At 41.1% G+C, this 19,121-nt stretch overlaps 1 protein-coding gene across 11 annotated transcripts in view; it reads right to left on the bottom strand.

Annotated features, from left to right (window-relative positions):
* FOXP1 (forkhead box P1) overlaps nt 1–19,121 on the bottom strand; it is a 375,324-nt gene that overhangs the window by 131,278 nt on the left and 224,925 nt on the right. For 3 of the 11 annotated variants that reach the window (XM_064593700.1, XM_064593715.1, XM_064593709.1), the window contains exon 3: nt 6,309–6,390. The exons of the other annotated variants lie outside the window; for them this stretch is intronic. In XM_064593700.1, the coding sequence (XP_064449770.1) occupies nt 6,309–6,390 (82 nt within the window). The remainder of the gene's footprint in view (nt 1–6,308; nt 6,391–19,121) is intronic. 11 annotated transcript variants of the gene reach the window in all.

The following is a 19,121-nucleotide window of genomic DNA, read 5'->3' as shown; positions in this document are numbered from 1 at the left end:
ACACTTGCAAGACTCAATGCCTCACTCAGTCGAGGTCTCTACTTATTGGTCCCTTTCTCAAAGAGGTCTTCTCTAGCCGACCAACTGAACATGGGGATCTCATGACCACTCTCTACATATTAACCAGCTTTGCTTCCTTATTAGTTTTCATCATCGCTTGACACCTGCTGATTACTTTCTCTTCTGCTTACTGGTTTAACGTTCCATTAGAATATAATCTCTGTGAGTTCAGGGGCTCTGTCTGCCTTGTTTACCTGAGGCTCCTGGTAGAGTAGTCTAGGCCAATGCAGCCCCCTAGTCATTTGTTGGATGTTGAACAAGGAATCTCATGAACATCTAGTCAAGTCTCTGAAAAGGCTTGTTCTTTCTACCTGATGACCTAACTACTTAACTGGCCATGGAACAAAAAAAAATCATCCCAATAATGCCAATGACCTCCGAGACACCGGAGAGGCAGGTGGATAGAAATAATGAACTACTTATTTTGCCCTAAAATCATTTTCAGATTATCTTCTCAGGTCTCACAGCTTTGAGAGTATGTGGCCTCTCAATGTTCACGGGGGAAAGACTGGAGGAAATTTGTAGAACATGAGAAAGAAGTCTAATTCCACAAATATCATGATGCAATTTGTCTCTTCTTTTGTCGATCTTTCTTTCTTGTCACTAGAAAATCTTTTAATGGGGTGAACAATAATTTCACCAATGGCTTTGAACCAACAGTGTACCAGTGCTCAGGCCACATGCTGGCCTTTAACCTTTCTTCTGTCCAACACAGCTGAGGGATGTGTCACATTACTACCTGTCACACTGGCTCACTCAAGCAATAGCTCTAAATAGGGCTACTGGGAGGGTTAGTATTGGTGGTACCCAGCCTCCAAGACAGGCCCAAAGATTCCCACCACCTGGTATTTACGCTTTACGTAGTCTCCTCCAACACTGTGTCAGGACTGCTCTGTGTGACGAATAAACATGGCATAAGTAATGATATGTGATGTCCAAAGCTAGATCCCAGAAGACTTGGATCTCTCTGGGGAAGCCAGCTGCCATGTTATGACACACTCAAGCAACCCTATGGATAGGTCTTCATCATGGGGAACTGAGGCCTCCTGCCAAAAGCCACATGAGTGAACCATCTTGGAAATGGATCCTCCAGCCTCACATTTTAACTACAATCTCTTGAGAGACTAGGAGCCAGACTACCTTGCTAAGTCACTCCCATAGTTCGAGCCCACAGAAAACATGTGAAATAATAAATGTTAACATTGTTGTTTTAGGTCACTAAGCTCTGGGCTGAGAGTATCCAGACCTCACAAGGGAAAATGTGTATCGTCTTTGCCATATGGAATCCTCACTGCACAGAGTCCTCGTTAAGAAAGCAGAGTTCCCATTTTCACATGGGCAGCCAGTTACAGCAAGATATCCAGTCTATCATCAGAATGCACAGATACAAAGAACCCAGAATTCCCAAATCCCTGGGCTGTAGTTGGCCTGTTATAGAGCAGTGAAAACCTCCCAGACTCTATGTTGAATCTGTTAGTGAAGCTTTTGGCGACTGAGAAGAGAGATCATCAGTAGACAGGTTGATAAATGAAAGAAGTTATAACCAGCAAGCTATTGGAAGACCATGGCAAGGTCGAAGGGGGCAGCATTTTTCAACTCTACACAACTGGTGCTATATAGGAATGTTGCTGGAGCTCCTGATTTTTTTTGGGGGGGGGAGGAGCTGGAAAATGGTATTTTGATGGAAAAATTCCAGACTGTTTCACCTTTGCAAATAACTCCTCAAAATGTTAAACATCGTGTGTGCAAATGGAATAGTGTCTAGCCTGGGGACCATTAGTTTGTAGTCTCTAATGGAGAATCAGTTTGTGCTTCCCTTGTTCTCCCAATATAACATAAATCTCAAAATTCCTATTTTCAATACCTTTCATTTCCCTAAATGTCTTTCCCTTTTTTTGTTGGACAATTCCATGTTTTTTAACAAAACATCACTGCCCTGTTTGTACCAACGTTGTCATGCTGGCTGTTAGAAAACATTTGTCCCTTTTTTCATAAATGCAGTAAATAATGTGATAATACAGAAGTGAAAGAACAAGTCTTCTGCAGGTGTGAAGAGAACCACCCTGGGGGAAAAAGACAGGGCAATGAAGAGTAACAAATTACTTAGTCCCCAAGAGAGGCATTTCAACTCTGACCAGAAGCCTTCATCAAAAGAAGACTTTAAAATCCATTCTTCCCTTCCCAACACATCAAGGCCCAAGAAAAGTAGTCATTACAAGGAAATTCAAGTATTCCCTGGTCCTAGTGATCCATATATGACTACGAAGTCAAAGAGAAAATAATTGTACAACTTCCTCCTTAGTTTGGAGAGGGGAACTAGGAGGGGGTCAGAGTAATTCTCACACACCCTGTCTGGTCTTCTCAGCAGCCACAGCTAACTCTGCCATCACAAGAGAGGGAGAGCCCTGTACAGAGGACCTGCAGATGCGAACATCAACACATCAGCTGTAGAGTCTTCAATTCATCTGGTGTGTATGAAAGATCGTGAGATGACAATTGAGCCATGACCTCTATTCTAAATGCAATTTGCCCTGAAATGCAGATAGGAGATGAAAACTGCCATTCTCTGCCCATCTAGTGCCATTGAAAATTTCTTCTCAATATTACAGAAAATTCCAATTCTTTTTGGGCAGGTCAGCCTAGGATCTCACAAGTGATAAGCTACAACCAACATCATAATGACGATGATTAGAAGAGCAGCTGCAAGAATAAGCAACATTCTAAGTGTGATGTGTCAGATTATATATTTGACATAGATATATAATTAATACATCGAACTATATCTAACAATCTTCCAATATAATCAGATGGGTAGATATTTCTACCTTATAGAGAAAGTTTAGAAGCAAGCTAACTTGGACAAGGTCATACAACGGATAAATAATAGTTTTTACATTTGGGTCTATCTCCTTCCAAAGTCTTGACAGCTAAGCTTTGTTGTCTACCTCATCAATACCTGAAGCTAGAGATGAAGGGCAACCCCAAGCCTTTCCCTAACCAGTAAACATATTCAACCAATGAACTTAATGCTCTTATTATTACTGTTATTAATCTAAATGGAAATACAATTTTTTTTCATTGTTTTTTTTAAAGTCATCTTTTTTTTTTTTTAATTTATTTATTTGAGAGAGAGAGACTGAGAGAGAGAGAGCATGAAAGGGGGGAGGGTTGGAGGGAGAAGCAGACTCCCTGCTGAGCAGGGAGCCCGATGCGGGACTCGATCCAGGGACTCCAGGATCATGACCTGAGCCGAAGGCAGTCGCTTAACCAACTGAGCCACCCAGGCGCCCTTTTCTCATTGTTGACCAATAACAAAGACCAATAAAGCTCACACCTGGGAGACAGGTATGAGAAGCACATGTACGAACAGGATTTGGATGCCCGAAACAAGGTTCAAGAATTTGGCTTTTACAGAAACCAACAGGAAACCAGGGTGTGCCAGTCCTTACCCCTGAGAAAAACGGAAAGAACAAGGACCCTTGTGGGACCCTAAGAGCAGTATCAATGGAAACTCAAGGTCACATTCCTCCCCCTCAGATTGAGGAAAGGAGGAGGCTGGTCTGTGGGACCAAAGCCAACCTTCGATAGAAGGAAACTTTCAGAGGAAATGATTTAAGCTTTTTTGGTGAGAAGGGTATTTTTCAAATGCCTTTTTGAAGTTCTTATTTCCATCTTAAGTCGACACAAATAAAAATAATCATCACTTTTCAAAGGGTCTTGTGGTTCACTGTGGGGGAGGGAGTTTGGCTTGGTTTCCTCCAGTGAAACTTCCAGGTCTTTGGATTTTTTTTTTTTTTCCTATATGGAGGAAAAACTTGAGCCCCAAGGGAGAAAATGGAAGCAGTAGATGTTCCCAGTGATTACTGCAGTACTGTCCTGACCTGACAGCCCATACAGTGAAAGAAGGATGGAGAAAATCTAATACGTGGCAAGGACTCAGAGAGATAAACTTTAGGGATCTATGAAGAAGCCACATTAAAAGAGACAACTTTTTGATCTTTCATTGGGAGAATAGATTTACCAAAATGTTTCAAAAGCCAAAGAAAATCCTCAAATAGCATTGTCCAGCAGAATTTTCTAAAATGACAGAAATGTTCTCTGCTTGCATTGTCCAAAATGGTAGCCACTAGTCTCATGTGGCTATTTAAATTTAAAGTAAATACAATTTTAAAATTCAGTTCTTCATGGGCATTGGTCACAATCTCAAGTGCTCTGCTCCCTTATGTTCCCAAAGTTCCCTATATTTACATCTATTAGTGCATTTATTATATTGTATTAATTCCCTCTGTGCAGTTTCAACCCTAACATAGGGACTAAGGGATAGTCAGTTCGTACTCCAGTGCTAAGCAGGGTCCAGTCCACGATAAGTATATAAGAAATGTTAATACGGATGAATAAATAGATGGGTAAATGAATGACTCTATGTTCACATTTACCCCCTGAGGCCTTGCTGTCATATAGAATCGCTATATCGTTTCCACCAAATTTTAATACCAAATGAGTTCTAGATCTTGATGAAGATAACAATTATATTAATAAAGATCAAAATGAGACTTAGATCTTGTTGGTGGTGATGATTATAATAAAAATAAATAATCTTCTCATCAAAATGCTATGCTGTTGGCTCCCAATAACTTCGTTCTCTAGCCCTTTCCCTTGAAGCCTTGCCTTGCTTTTTTCCAACATCAGGTTAAAAAAAAAAAAAAAAGTTTTCTTGTCTTCATGTATCTTTCTGTGTAAAACAAGTAAGTGGCTAGATATCCAAGCTCTTCCTCTCAAAGATATCCCAAAGATCAAACCCAAACTTCTAACTGTAGAATCAAATCAAATGTTTTCTGTAAAAGTCCAGGTAGTAAGTATTTCAGGCTTCTGTAGGATATATAACTACTCAAATCTACTGGAAACAGCCACAGTTAGCAAAATCAAGGTGTGATTCTACTTCGAAAACACTTTATCTGTGAACATGGAAATCTGAATTTGGGTAATTTTCATGTTTCATGAAATACTATTCTTCTTTGGATTTTTTCAACCATTTAAAAAAGTAAATGGCTTGTAGGTCTTGCAAAAACATCTGCAGGATTTGGCCCACAGGCCTATGTTTGTCAACCTCTGTTCTAAGGACCGCTCAGAGCTCATATGCTTCATATTCCAGTTAAAGGTCCCGGAGTCACAGATATTGTGACACTGACGGAAATCAACCCGTCATTGTAGACAACGAGATAGTCAAGGGCCTTACAGTCTAACAGCTCCCGAGGCCAACTGGGAGCCAAACCAGGGAAGTGTTGGTTTCAAAGGGGGTGGTGGTACATGGTGGACATGAGGGCAATCCTTGCCCACCCAGCCTGGTAGCAGTTCCAGTCTTGTCACCATCAGCTGAGCAGAAAGATGAAGGCTCAGCTGGTTATCAAGATTCTTTCATGAACCAGTTTTGTCCAGACTTCTATTAGTCAAAATCCTGATCTCCATAAGAGTTTCTGCAAGCCTGTTAATTATGCCTTTGATCTGAGTTACATTATCTTCAATTAAGCATTAATATATTGTGCATGAACTGACACCGTGTCATGCAAAATGGTAAGGCTTCTGGAATACATTTCCAAAGCCAGTATTCTAAATAGAGCTGTGTAGGCAGTGAAATATTTATTTTCAAATTCATCTGTGTACATTTTCAAAATTACTGCTCTCTAAATTTTCTTTGAAATGTCTGACCTGCTGTTCGTAAGTCAAAAAATATAATCTCTTTTGTGGAACTCCAATTGGTAAATTGTTTTTGTTTTTTTTTTAAAAGTTAGATTGGCTACTTGCTGTTAGATGGTGGGTATTCAGGCCTCAAACAGCTAGTGTTACCTTTAAAAAAATTGCCCCAAATGCCCTGTGGACCTCATTGACCAGGCTGCTGTCAGACCATTTTGCCTTCATCACTGAACAGTCCCCAAATTTCCAAACAGTGGCAGACTGAAGAGGCATCTATTTGTAAAAAGTGAAGTCAAACATGAATATGGTAATATATACAGGTAAAGAGGTCCAAGGAGCCCAGTTTGTCTTTTTGGTTCTATGTTGTTAGGTTTTTCTTTCTGTATTTTGCAAAAGGAGCAGAGCGGGAATTTGTTTATAAAACAGTGAAAGAAGAAAGGTCCTGGATAAACACAGACTCTACATTTTAAATAACATTCAAGTTCCTGAATGAGGTATGCCCTAAACTCCTAGAAAACAGGTGTGATGCTGACATGTAGGCCAATTTCAACACTTACCTGAAAGGTATCCAAATGACTTTGGTAGGAAATCAAGTTAGTGATCTTGTGAGACTTACAGTATTTCCCAATTTGGGCTGGCCTGGAAATGTCATAAAAATGGGCACGTATCATAAAAATGTAGTCTACGGGTCCGTTCCAAAGCAGAAATACACAACTGTATAGAGAAGAGGAGATGAGCTGCGCATTTTAAATCCCCAGAAAGACCTTCAACATGATACCAACTAGATTATCCTTTGTCTTCATTCCCTGGATCTCTCAAGTGGACTCCAAGATCAGGAGGGTGGCCTACCTAATTGTTACATAGGCCGTTCAGCCTCTAGTCAGTCCACTGCTATATCCTGGGCAAATTACCCAAGGGCAAAAGCCAAGACTCCTGACCGAGGGTTTGCTAACATCTTCTGATTGATTGCAAATTACTCACACTGGTGAGATGGAGTCAGAGTTCATTTCTACTACCCTAGGAGGAGACTGAGGAACAAATGAGGGGAAGACAGAATGAAAGAGACACTGAGATTCTGAGTCTGCAAGGAACTTAGCTGTCCCCGTGACAAGTAGCCTTCAATCGTGGGAGTGCATAAAAAGTACTTAGGAAGGCTTTTAAACATACCCATGCTTGGGCCCTATCCCAAGATTCTTATTTGGTAGAGTTCAGGAATCTACCTAGGATATGAAAAAGCTTTGAGCCCTAGATCTTGATGATGATAAAAATTATATTAATTCTGATGCGCCTCCAGGGTTGAGAACCACTGACTAATCTTTTGTAGATAAGAAACTGAGACTTAATAGAGGTAAGTCACTTTGTCAAAATCAGACATGCTTGGATTCAGAAGGCAAACAATGGAGAAAATCCGCACTGCCACATGACTGAGCATGGCAGGAGGGCTCTGTGGGGGAGGAGTGCCATTACATCGTAGATTCAAGGGAAGCCATTCACATTGTAGACATCTCAGATCCATGTAATGATTGAGAAAGGATCTCCAGATCAAAAGATGTTCTTCTGACAGACAAAGTCAGATATATCATGAAAATACCCTGACGGATGGCAGTAAGGTGTCTTGAAAGCGTGCTTTCCTTAATTTCACACAAGTATGTGGTCTGGACTAACGAAGGCCCTGCCAGCTAAGTCCGTTTCCCTGAATTTCAAAAAAATTACTAGTTTCACCCTCACACCCACTGATAGCACTGTGTAGACAGATGTCAGCCTAAGAAGACAGAGAAGAAGAAAAGTTGAGTGTTGGGGGGCACCACTGTGCAAGTTAGGAAAAGATGCCCCTTCCTCCATGCAGATGCAGGTCCCGTCCCACGTCAGGGTGCAGAGCTTGGTAAATGACTGCTATATGGCAATCCTCACTAGCCCTGTCATTCAGGTAACTTCATTCAATGAACAAGCTGCAAGATCCTATCTGGTCATCTAAAATAGAGGTCCGTAAATTACAGTCCAAATCTGGTCGACTGCCTGTGTCTGCATAGCCCTTGAGCTAAGAATTGCTTTTGTATTTCTAAAGAGTTGGAAAAAAAAATCAAAAGAATGTTTCGTGGAATGTGAAATTACACAAAATTCAAATTTCAGTGTCCACACATACATTTTTATAGGAATATAGCATGCCCATTATTTATGTATTGTCTATGGTTGCTTTTGCAGAGTAAATATTGCCGAAGAAACAGTATGGCCCACAGAACCCAAAATATTCACTATTTGGGCCTTACAGGAGAAGTGTGCTGACCCCTGGTCTAAAGGAAGAAAGAGTTAACTATTAAGCCAAATTCCCTTTGTAGATTTAATGAAAAGTTCCAAGCAAATATGGCAGGTGAAATAGTTTCTTTATATGTACAAACTTGAAACTGAGACGACAGAGGAAGGTCAACTTCATTACCTAGCCACCTTGACAGTACCTTTAAATGTCATCAATCAGTATGTGCCTTGCATGACTTGCAAGGGCTCATTATAAATTAGAGCACATGGGCCCCTGACACGATCCAGGGATTGTAACAGGACTCTGGTGACGTAACATGATAAAGGAGATTTCTCTGTACAGCTCTATATGGCACAGAGCTGGAGAATTTCCAAGAAATTTAATTTCTAGAGTGCCACCTTTGACTATTCAAGATAATTTTACCCAAGCACCAGGCATCCTTGAAGAAAACTTTATCTTTTCTGGAAATGCTTGTCACTGCGTGTCGTCCTCGAAAATATAAATTTGCAGCTATTTTTTCCAACGAGACACACTAAATCCAGGATGTAGATTTTCCAATTAGACTCTTTCTAAACATCTGTTGGTAGGCTGCATTTAACGTTAGTTGTTTGAGCAAAGCGCAATTTGATTAGACTGTCTGAAACCAAGCCAAAGTCTGCAAAATAATAGCTCAATTAAATTGTGTTTTGCTTTCATTTGTCTTAGATTTTCCTGAGTGTGATAGTGTTGCAAATAATCAAGTAAACCAATTCCTTTCAAAATGAGAGATTTCGGGAGATTTTCTATCCCCCTCCAAGTTCTTGTAATAATCTATTCCATCTTCGCTATGCTTCACTGAACTTAATCTTGACACCAAATACATTTCTGTACTTTGCCTTTGGTCTCCTTTAATTGTCTATACTTATGAATTAAAGTTCTATGCCATTAATATTATACCTTAAACAGATTAGCGAGTGTACAAAGGCAAGCACAGAACATCAGGGTGGTCAAACAGCACTGTAGGAGTCTTGTGATTTTCATTCCATACTTGGCAGGATTCATGTCACCGACCCAGTGGAAGATTTGGGCAGGAAGGACACTGGATTCTTGCAATGCTTTCCAGTCTTGAAGGGTTCCGTAAGATCTGTGAACCTGGAACTGGCCTGCAGCCTCATCCCCTCAAGCAGCATCAATTTTTTGTCCTTCTTGGCTTAGGCATTTCACTATCTCATTCATTCGTTCATCACACATGCATTCACTAATTCACGAAGGAAAGAGAGACCTACAGATTGCCGACCCTGTGCCAGGCAGCTGCAGAATGGCACAGCTTCTTCAGATTAGGAATTAATTCCTCGGCTGTTAAGATGACCTAACATTCATTCGTATACAATCCTGGGAAAGACAAGGACAAAAGAAAGACCTGGAGAGGAGTTTCAGAAGAACATGACCCTCATTTATGCCAAAATTGACACACTGAGGAAAACCATGCTCCACGTGGATAATGCTGATGACAGCAGTAGCAGGGACAACGGCAGCAGCTAACATTTATTAAGCGCCTGTTGTGTGCCAGGCACTGTTTTAGGCTACTTCGGTGCAGGAACTCAGTTAATCTTCTTAACAATTTCATAGGATAGACATGCTGGTTATCCCTATATTAGAGATTAGGAGCTTGACATCTTCCCATCAAGGCTGGTTAACTGCAAGTTGACTACGGGCAAGAGGACAGTCCCTGTTACAACATATGCTTGGATAGGGACTGGTATCAAGGCAATTAAAATCTAATGTCGAGTTTAGTAGGTATTCATTTTCCCTTTAAAAAAGAGTTTACATACTTATGAGAAGAGCTCACTTTTCTGAGAATCTACTATGTGCCAGGCACTGCGCAAGCACTTCTCATGCACTAATTACTCCATCCTCACAATCGCCTTCAGGTAGGTGAGGTAATCACCTCTACTCTCTAGATGAGAAAACGGAAACAGAGAGGTTAAGCTACTTCTCCAAGGTCACATAGCAGTTTAAGTGTGGTGCTGGGACTTAAGCCAGGCAGCCTCACATCAGAAATCATGCTATTAATCACGATGTGCCCCCTCGCACAGTGTTCTGAAACACAAATCTCTGAAACTCTCCACCACCTTGCTGACCAGTGTGGTGAGCCACTGTACAAGATCCTGTGCCTTAAAAGGCACATCACACCTCAGTTTTGACTGTGACTAGGTATAGTTTCAGGATAAGAATACGATTTGCTCAGTCTTAGGTAAGTATATAGGGGAGACCACAAATTACATGGTTACCACTGAATCTATCAAGCTTCCCAGGGGGGGAAAAAAAAATCCCAAGTACCTCTCTACTCTGGTATGCGATCAAGAGACTATATCAGTTAAGTCTACATCAAGCTTGGCGAGTGGAAGATACCCATATCACCACTCCCAACTGCGGTGCCCATGGCAGACATGGCTAATCAATCATGGCAATCGATCGCAGAGGCCATCCTAATCCTAGAACCCTGCAAACAGCACTCCAGGCAAGACCACTTGGCACCTAGATCAAATGAAACCTCTTCATCTATGTGGCTCAGACTCCCAATTCTGTTTCTAGAATATATAACAATTCCTTTATGCTACCAAATAAAGAACAACCCAGACATAATTTCACCAATGTCTTATTAAAAGGGGCTTCATTAGGTCTGATTAGGCAGCTCTTCCGCATGCAAACAAAGGAATGTCTTGGCTGTGGATCCAATGTCCAGAGAAGATGAGAAGAAACCCACTAGGCTGCAGCCGTAGATAGCAATGAAAAAGAAGCATGGGACAACGTAGCAGAGAATTTAGATCTGGGAGAGCATAGCATATCACATGGCTTTTAGTTTCCTTTTGAAGAAAACAAGGATATAATTCTCTTGGAATGAAACTCAACATACAATTTAATCACCAGAGTCTTCTGTTTAACTGGTAGGTGATAGAATAAGCAATATTTACAAACCTGGATTCTGGGGACTCTGAAATGTTATCACATGGACTGTGCTTGTACTCCCCTCCTGACAGAAGGAATCATGGTTCTGAATCTCCCTCTTCCCCCCTCCCCAGTAAGAAGACTACAACCTTCTCAGGACATCTGATTTAATCCAAAGCTAGAATACTAAGAAACGAGACAGAAAGCAGCAGGATTTACACTTGGTATGGTAGATAAGAGAGGGCCGCTGGAAGTTTTTGAATAGGATTTTGAATAGCATTTGGAGAAAGCTGAAAGCAATAAGGAGGATAGGAGATATGCATGAACAACAAGAGATGCTCTCAGGGGCCAGAGGAGGATAGGCTAGCATTCTTTGCCAAGATGTAGTAGGCATGTGCCAACCGAAGGTCTGAACTCTGGAACAAGGTAGCAGCAGGGGAAACACGGAGAAAGGAATGGACAGAAGACACCCAGTGGAAGGAAAAATGGCAGATCTGATGATGTATAATGTGGTGAGGATGAAGGAGATTAGTAAGTCAATGATGACTCTGACTAATAGAGCCTGGTGACAAAAGTGATCAGTTGAATTAGAGATAATTGCAATTGCTGTCATGCTGAGCAGAGAGCCACAGACAGGCAATTAGGAAGGGGTACAAACAGGCGTGGCCTCATGGGTGTAGAGGTAACAGGATGGGCAAAGCCAATGGATACACACCACTGGAGAAGAGCAAAGGAAGGGAACTTTGGGAAAGGAATGAACTTGCCTTCTGGACAAGAACTGGGAAACAGAACAGCCTGGGGCCTGGGGGGTGGGGTACGGTGGGGTGGGGTGGGGTGGGGTGGGGTAGGCCCAGACTTGAAGAACTTTGAAAGAAAGCCATTTCCAGAAAGCTGAGTTAACCAGAGGATGACTTAGCTACGAGGAAGTCAGACAGGTTGAGGGGAGGATGGAGACCTGGCTGCTGAATTTAGTGACAATAAACTTCAAGAAAATGAGAAGGAAAAAAGCCAGAGACGGGGGAGGTTAGGAAGGAAAATGGCTGGTTAAAAAAAAAAAAAAAAGTTGAAGGAGCAGGCAGGATATTCAGGTTGTAAAAGCTTGGTAAGCAAAAGGAGCTAGGGAGAGTAACGGGGAAGGACTGAGTCATCCGAAGTTTTTGAACGACCCATTTAAAATCCACATTCTACCATCGACACCGATAAAAGCTGGGCTCTGTCTGCTTGAATGTTTACCAAATTTCCTCAATAGGATGTAACATAAAAGGACAAGGGCTGATAGTCTTTGCCCAATTGTGCGCTGGCAGCTTTAAATTCGACTACTTAAGTAGTTAAAAATCTGTTCTTTTGATGAAGGGGGAGAAGTTATGAATAGAAGGGAGCAGGCCTAGACCCTTTAGAAATGACTAGTGCTCAGTCTCCATAATTCACTGGGCAGTAATTTCGAACTCAAACAATCGCAACAGCAGGGGCGGCTGAAGTCCACCCCAAGTTCAAAATGGGATATGTTCTCTTTAAAATTTTGAGAGCGACTAAATATGACAACCATCTGATGTATGAAAATTATTCACAACCAAAAACAGACAGTCTGGAAATAGCCGGGATGACTTCATTTAGACAGAATTACCCGAATCTGTTTCTAATATACACAGTACACATAATAAATTTTTACAATATGACAAGGAAAACAAACTTAATAAAAGTTCCCGATCTTTTGTTACACAAGCATGCTATATCCATGCTATGTTTATAATAGTTTGCTCATGATATCACAGCTCAGTAACAAAGGCCCAAGCAATACAAAAACTGTTACTAGGCATGACATCAACTCACAACTACCGTAATTACATCGGTACACAAATTTCCCAAACTGTACATTTTCCAAACTGCTTCTCAATTTCAACGGCTGCCTTTAGACAATTACTTGCAGAGTTGTCTGCAGACTTTGAGTAATACCCGCCTTTCTTCTCTTTCCCAAGCGTCATTTCCCTTTAGAAAGTGCATATTTCAATTACAAGCACTATTTTTCAAATATGCCCATAAACATATGTCCAAATTAGGAGACAGTGTGGTCTAGTGGTTAGTGACAAGCCATAGGCATCAGCAACTCTGATTCTGTTCCTTTCGCTGTCCCCTGCTTGCTAGGCCCAGGCAGTAGCTCACGGAGAATCGGTAGAATGGAACGGAGAAGAGCACAGAGTCTCGAGCCAGACTATCTGGGCTGCAAGCCCAGCCTGGCCACTCAATGGCTGTTTGGCCCCGGGCAAGTTAACTTCTCTGTGCCCTCCATTCCTCATCTGTAAAGTGGGAACAGTAATGCAGTCGAACCCCCATAGTTGTCCGGCTGCTGGAAAGTTCAGCCTATGTGCTTGCTATTTAATATTATTACTACTGCATTTGTGGGACTCCGTTTCCTGCTTGAAAACTCGGCTCAAGTTGTCCTAACCCACGGTGAATTGGGTAATTTTTCTAATGTGAGGATGAGGATTTCATCTTGGTCATGTTACCTGGAGAGACTGAGGTGCAATGAATAAAGTCTGAATGAATTCATTAACTCCATAGGTTCTGTACTACCCAATAGCTACAGAAGTGAAAATGTTATTTTGTAGAAATGGGTGTTCATCATATTTCTCTAATGGCTTGCTTTCACGTTCCTGCAGCTCATGTTGATAAATACCTCTAAACCAATTGAAATAATCAGCATGGGGGAAAAGATACTGCCTTGTGATTTCGGAAGCCTAGTTCTCCAAGGACCGAACTTTTTGAGCCCATCCGATATGCACGACCTCTGTCTCACTGCCTTGCACGGTCAGTTGGCTCTTCCGACCGGGCAGGGCGCCAGGGGAGCGCGACTACCCCCATTGTCACTGCTGGTCCGTGGTGCTTACACCAAATGCTGTTATTCTAGGCTTCAGGAAATTTTCTAACCACTGGACAGGGTCCAATGCTGTGTGCTAATGAGTTTCAGATTGGAAGACTTCACTGTGCATGTGTCAGAAAAGTGCCACGGTTTATGGTGGGGTGGGGGCAGGGAAGAAAAGACACAGAAAAGGGAAGAAAAAAACAGTAGTTAAAAAATGCTGGCTACTCAAATTGACAGGGAACGTGACCTCTGCACTTCATCAGAAATTCCTGCAGACTTACAAAATAAAGGAGTTTGCTTTTATCACACACTGTGAGACTCATATGGAAAAATGGAAAACACTACATCACTTGACCTCGGCGTGCCCCCTTTCAACCACAGACGAATATTGTGTACAAAAATTCTAAATCAACTTAAGATGTTCAAAAAAAAAAAAAAAGCTTTAATTTTCTGCATTAGACTTGATGATGACTATTTTGGTTCCTGAGATTTTGCTCTGAAGATTCACAGAGGAAAAGGACTCATAATTCCAGGAAGAGCATTTTATCACTTGGGGAATAATAATGTGGTGGCGTCTCTCAGGTAGGCACATCACGGTCTCTACTTCCCTATAGTCCCGAAAAAATAACGAGCAAGTCCCACTTACCCAGGTTTGAAAGTCACCCAAGACTGAATCATGATTATTTGCTTACATTAACAGAACATTAAAACCAATTTTAAACAACTTAAGAAAACTCCAGCCATCTTTCCTTGGTGATTCACATCTCTGGGAAGCTTTTTCTCTCCCTTTAAGGAAACCAAGAGCCTTGATAACAAGTCTTCTCATTATGCTATCACAGTCTATCAAAGAAGAATACCTTCTTGGGAGAGTCTAACTCACAGGACTTCTTTTGAGTAATGAGATTACATTTCAAAAAAAAACAAAACAAAACAACTTTTTTCTTTTTTTGGCCACTTAGTACCAGCGACTTTAAAAATCCAACCCTTTCACATCCTCGAACTGTCACCAACATTTTTTCAGACGATGTCAATAAAATTGATTGCTTGCAGTTCTGAATTCTGCTCTGCACATGGAAACAATATAATTTGTTTTAAAGTATTTTCGATGGGGGCGGAAGGAGAAACAGAACCTCAGCAAGCCTATCCACAACACTGGGGTGGGGTAGGGAACAAACTAGAAGCATGGTAAATGGTCTGAATATTACGGTCTGCTGGAAACTTTGACAAAAATTCCCGATGTATAAACCCTAAACCTTGCTGTTGTGCTGACTGATAGGTCTTCCTGTCAGATATGAATGATGTTTCTGGAACATTAATACGTTCATTAAATTCTAACTCCCTGTACTTAAAAATATTCTGTACTTCGGCTCAGAGGCATCTTGACAGCTTTGTTGTAATCATATATGTGAGGCCCCCAGACTACACAGTTGTTGAGATGCCTCATACCTACAGGCAATCTGTTGCTTTTACAAGTTTAATCTAGGTATTAAGGAGCTGACTGTGGAACCATGTCGGTTCGACATCTTCAACTCAGTTGTATATCATAGAAAACCACTCTGGGTGGTGACGGACTCCCATGATGCCCCACAACCAGGCACACCTCTAACTCCCTAATCTGTAATACTACAAAATACGGCTTGGGTTTTTTTTCCCCCCCTTCTTTTTTTTCCGAAGCGCAAGTGGACGACCAGCAAGGGTCCGACAGTGTTATTCCTAATTACCTTTTTTTTTCACTCTTGATCCTGTGGCTCTCATAATTAGTTACCTGGGGCTGCAATCCAATTTGAAGTGATGACAAGAAAGTGATCCATGAAAAAGTAATAAGTTAAATCCAATTTCAGCCTTCCTCTAATTAAATGCACATGGAGCTAATGACTCCAACCCTAGCATTTCAGTGATAATGGTAATTAGTGAGGTGGGAGTCGCTCTCTTTTTCAACACTGGAGGTGTAAACCACAAGGTAAAATGGTAGGAGCACTCTTAATTACATGTGTCATTTTGTCAGCAATTTACACATTTTTGACCAGTCAAGTATGTTTTTTTCCCCTGTCCCTCCCCACCTCCTAGCCCCAACAATGATTATAACATACCATTCCAGGTTCCAACACATGGAAGCTCGTAAGAGCACTTCAGACTTGAGCATGACAAATAACTTTTCTTTGCTGTTGCTCACCTCTGAGACGCACATAGAGACAAGGTGACAATTAGGATAACGACACAGATCTTAGTCCCCTTAACTGAAATCCGGGTATTTCCAGTGGAATTGGTTTTTGGTGGTTTGGTTTTATTTTTGCTTATGCTATGGAGAAATAATTTGCTTCTTGGTGGCAAACGGGGCGCTCCATAGCTACTGAGGAAACGTACATGGAAGGAGAAGCTGCAGTGAACTTCCTGATGGCAATACTGGTCGTCCGTGGTCCTAAAACACCTGGCTTCCCACCCTGGTGCTGTACCTGCCTGTGTGCTCTGCAGCAAGTCAGGTAACCTCTGTGAGTTACTTTTCCTTATCCATAGCACAGTTTAAGGACAGTTCCTATATTACAGGGCAGCTATGGGGTTGGTCCACATTCAGCACTAACTAAACATTAATTATCTTTGCCTATAGTGACCTATGCATATGGTGACATGCTTACATTTAAAATATTAGCATCACACTGGAATTTTAATGCTTAGGTGCATGTTGGTAACATGACCATATAATTAAATGTCCAAACTGGGATGCTTTAAAAGAGAAATGTCAATAAATACACTCCGGCACCAGCCATAGACCAGGGATATCCTGGAAGGACTGGGACACCGGCTCATCCTATATACTGCTGAAGCTGAAATAGCAAAAATAAGCTAATTCATTACATTACAGCTCAGATCAGAAATCTGGAGGCAAGGACAAAACATACTATTTTAGAAAAAAAAAAATTCTGAAAGCAAGAGTATTTGACCTAGGTCACAGGATGGATTTCTTGAGGTTCAGGAAACCCTTATAACTGGATACAAAATTCTGTGTGTGGATGCGTTTTTTTCTGAGGGGCTGGGGACACTGTTTCTATCATACTTTTAACGGTGTGTGTAATCTGTAAGACTTAATAGCCATTTTTAAAGCGTCATTTCTATTTTATTGTTTCTTATCAAGATTTATTTTTTAGGGTTTTGGGACTCTCCAAAGTCATGTGGTAACAATGACATCTTCAACAGTTACCAAAATTTCGACACTTCTTATCAATTTAAGGTCAGGGATGCCAATTCTAGACAATGCTAACTCCAGACATTTAAGAAAAGAAAAAAAAATCTGCCTCCTTCTCCTGAATTATCCGCTTTACTAATTCCATGCATAGGGATATTGTTTAAGGGTCAGTATTTCAAAACCATTCCATTTCACTATCTACAACATAAAATTGTAGTTTCCTTTAAAGGTTTCCTCTTACCAATTTATTCCTTAGTGAATAACGTGGAAATGATATGGGTACTAAGATTATATGTGGCATTAATGCAAAGCAAAAATGCTGCCTAAAGCACGTTTTATATAACTGCAAATAAAAATGCTAAAAAAAACACCTGCTGGATCTTGTACTTTAACCTCCTCTGCTCCAAGCAGGAGTCCTTATTATAATCCCGAGCTTCCAACTGGACGACACGGCTGCACTTCCAGTGGATTTCACTACCCTTCCTTCCAGTGAAATGGCCTCCTGGATGAGGGGCTCCCACATGATGTAACCTTGGAAGGGGGAGGACAGGCAGGAGGGGAAAATCTCCGATGACTGGTTTCAAGTTCAAATTCTTTATAGACGGCCTGAAACTGTGGTCAGCTTTCCGCTGTAAGCAACACACAAGGTTTACTTTCTTTCCTAACTTTCATGCTGCCAGAATACACATGTACTTTTACTTTCTTAGGAGAAAATGTGTCATTTGATTTCCTTCCAGTTTATGTACTCGTGCCAACAACTAAAATGCTTAAAGAACCAAAATGAATTACTACCCAGAAACGGTGGTCAAAGTTCCAAAATTCGATCAATAAAATTGCTCATCTACTCACAAATTAATCTTCAGCCAGTAAAGTTACACATTTTCGAGGTTATGAGCACACCTGCACCGTTAAGCATTTATTTCACTTGTTTAAGCAATCTTCAGAAGCATATAAATATTTATAAAAGCAAGCCTACTATTTTTACCCACATATAATTTTCTTTTTCTGCAGCAAAACCTTGTTAATTCTTTTACAACTCATAAGCCTCCTGAAGGCAGGGTCTGTACCCTTGGCAGTTTCATGTGGATAAACATCAGCAGGATGCCCTGTGCGTTGAGGCTGATCCAGAAATGCTCAGCAAGTTGCATTTAATAAATTCAGATCCTCCTGATCCTGAATTTACAATGGAGCCAATTTTCAGTTTTCATTTGTATCATTCATAAAAAATTTGCAAGACAACTCCAAAGACTAAATAAGGGGCGATTTAGGTTACTAAGTAGAATGTTTTTTAAGAACTTCAAAAGCAATATCTATACCCGATTAATGCCTGCATTATGTAAACCACACGTCGCCCAAGAATGGGGCCAGCTCAGATTGAGTTCTGCATGTGTATCTGGAGAGAGCGTTCCTCTCTCTTATTTACTCTCATCTTCCTGAAATTAGTCCAAATTGCTGATGTTTGACTACATTTTGTGATCTCTATCGAGTAACCACTTAGAGCCTCCTCTAACTTTCCATTCTCTTTTGTTTGTTATCATCAGCCTGTGAAACTGGAGAACGCTGCCAAACATAAAGCAGGGAAGTGTGAGATATGCCTAAAATATAAGTCACAGTATATTTGAGGATTTGGGTTTCTTTCTTTTTTTTTTTTTCCTCAAGCAATCAGCAGATCAAATTCTTCTTCCCTGTCAAGCCTTCCTCTATGCGGAATATCTGAAATTTGCTAAAATAGGTCTCTCAGTGTGGTTATGAAGGGTATGAAGAACAGAAATGAACACTGTTAAGGTTTGTGATAGGAGTTCCCTTTCATTTCAGAGCCACACTGGCTGAGATGCCCCAGCGAGGACATGGAATGGGCGAGATCTCTTGAAATGTGAAGGTTATTCCTTCTGCGAATCACCGAGTCTCCATACATATTTTGAGAAGGAGGTAGTATATACCATGTGACCTAGGCTAGTAATTTCTCCTCTCTGTTTGTGGAAGGCCAGCCAACCTAATAAAGCCTGGTGAATCTGCATGACCCTACCAGGCAGCTGACAAGACGCAGTCTATGATGCACATGACGCACACACACATACAGCCAGTCAACCAACTCTTTATTTCCCCCCCGCCCCAATCAGCTCTTAAAGCTGGTCTAAATTCTATGC

Source organism: Mirounga angustirostris, unplaced genomic scaffold (assembly GCF_029215605.1).
Source record: "Mirounga angustirostris isolate CCGP_5_RB_7025 unplaced genomic scaffold, mMirAng1.0.hap1 SCAF_1, whole genome shotgun sequence".
Lineage (NCBI taxonomy): Eukaryota > Metazoa > Chordata > Mammalia > Carnivora > Phocidae > Mirounga > Mirounga angustirostris.
Note: the sequence above shows the minus strand (reverse complement) of the source record. Positions and strands in the feature narration are given on the sequence as shown.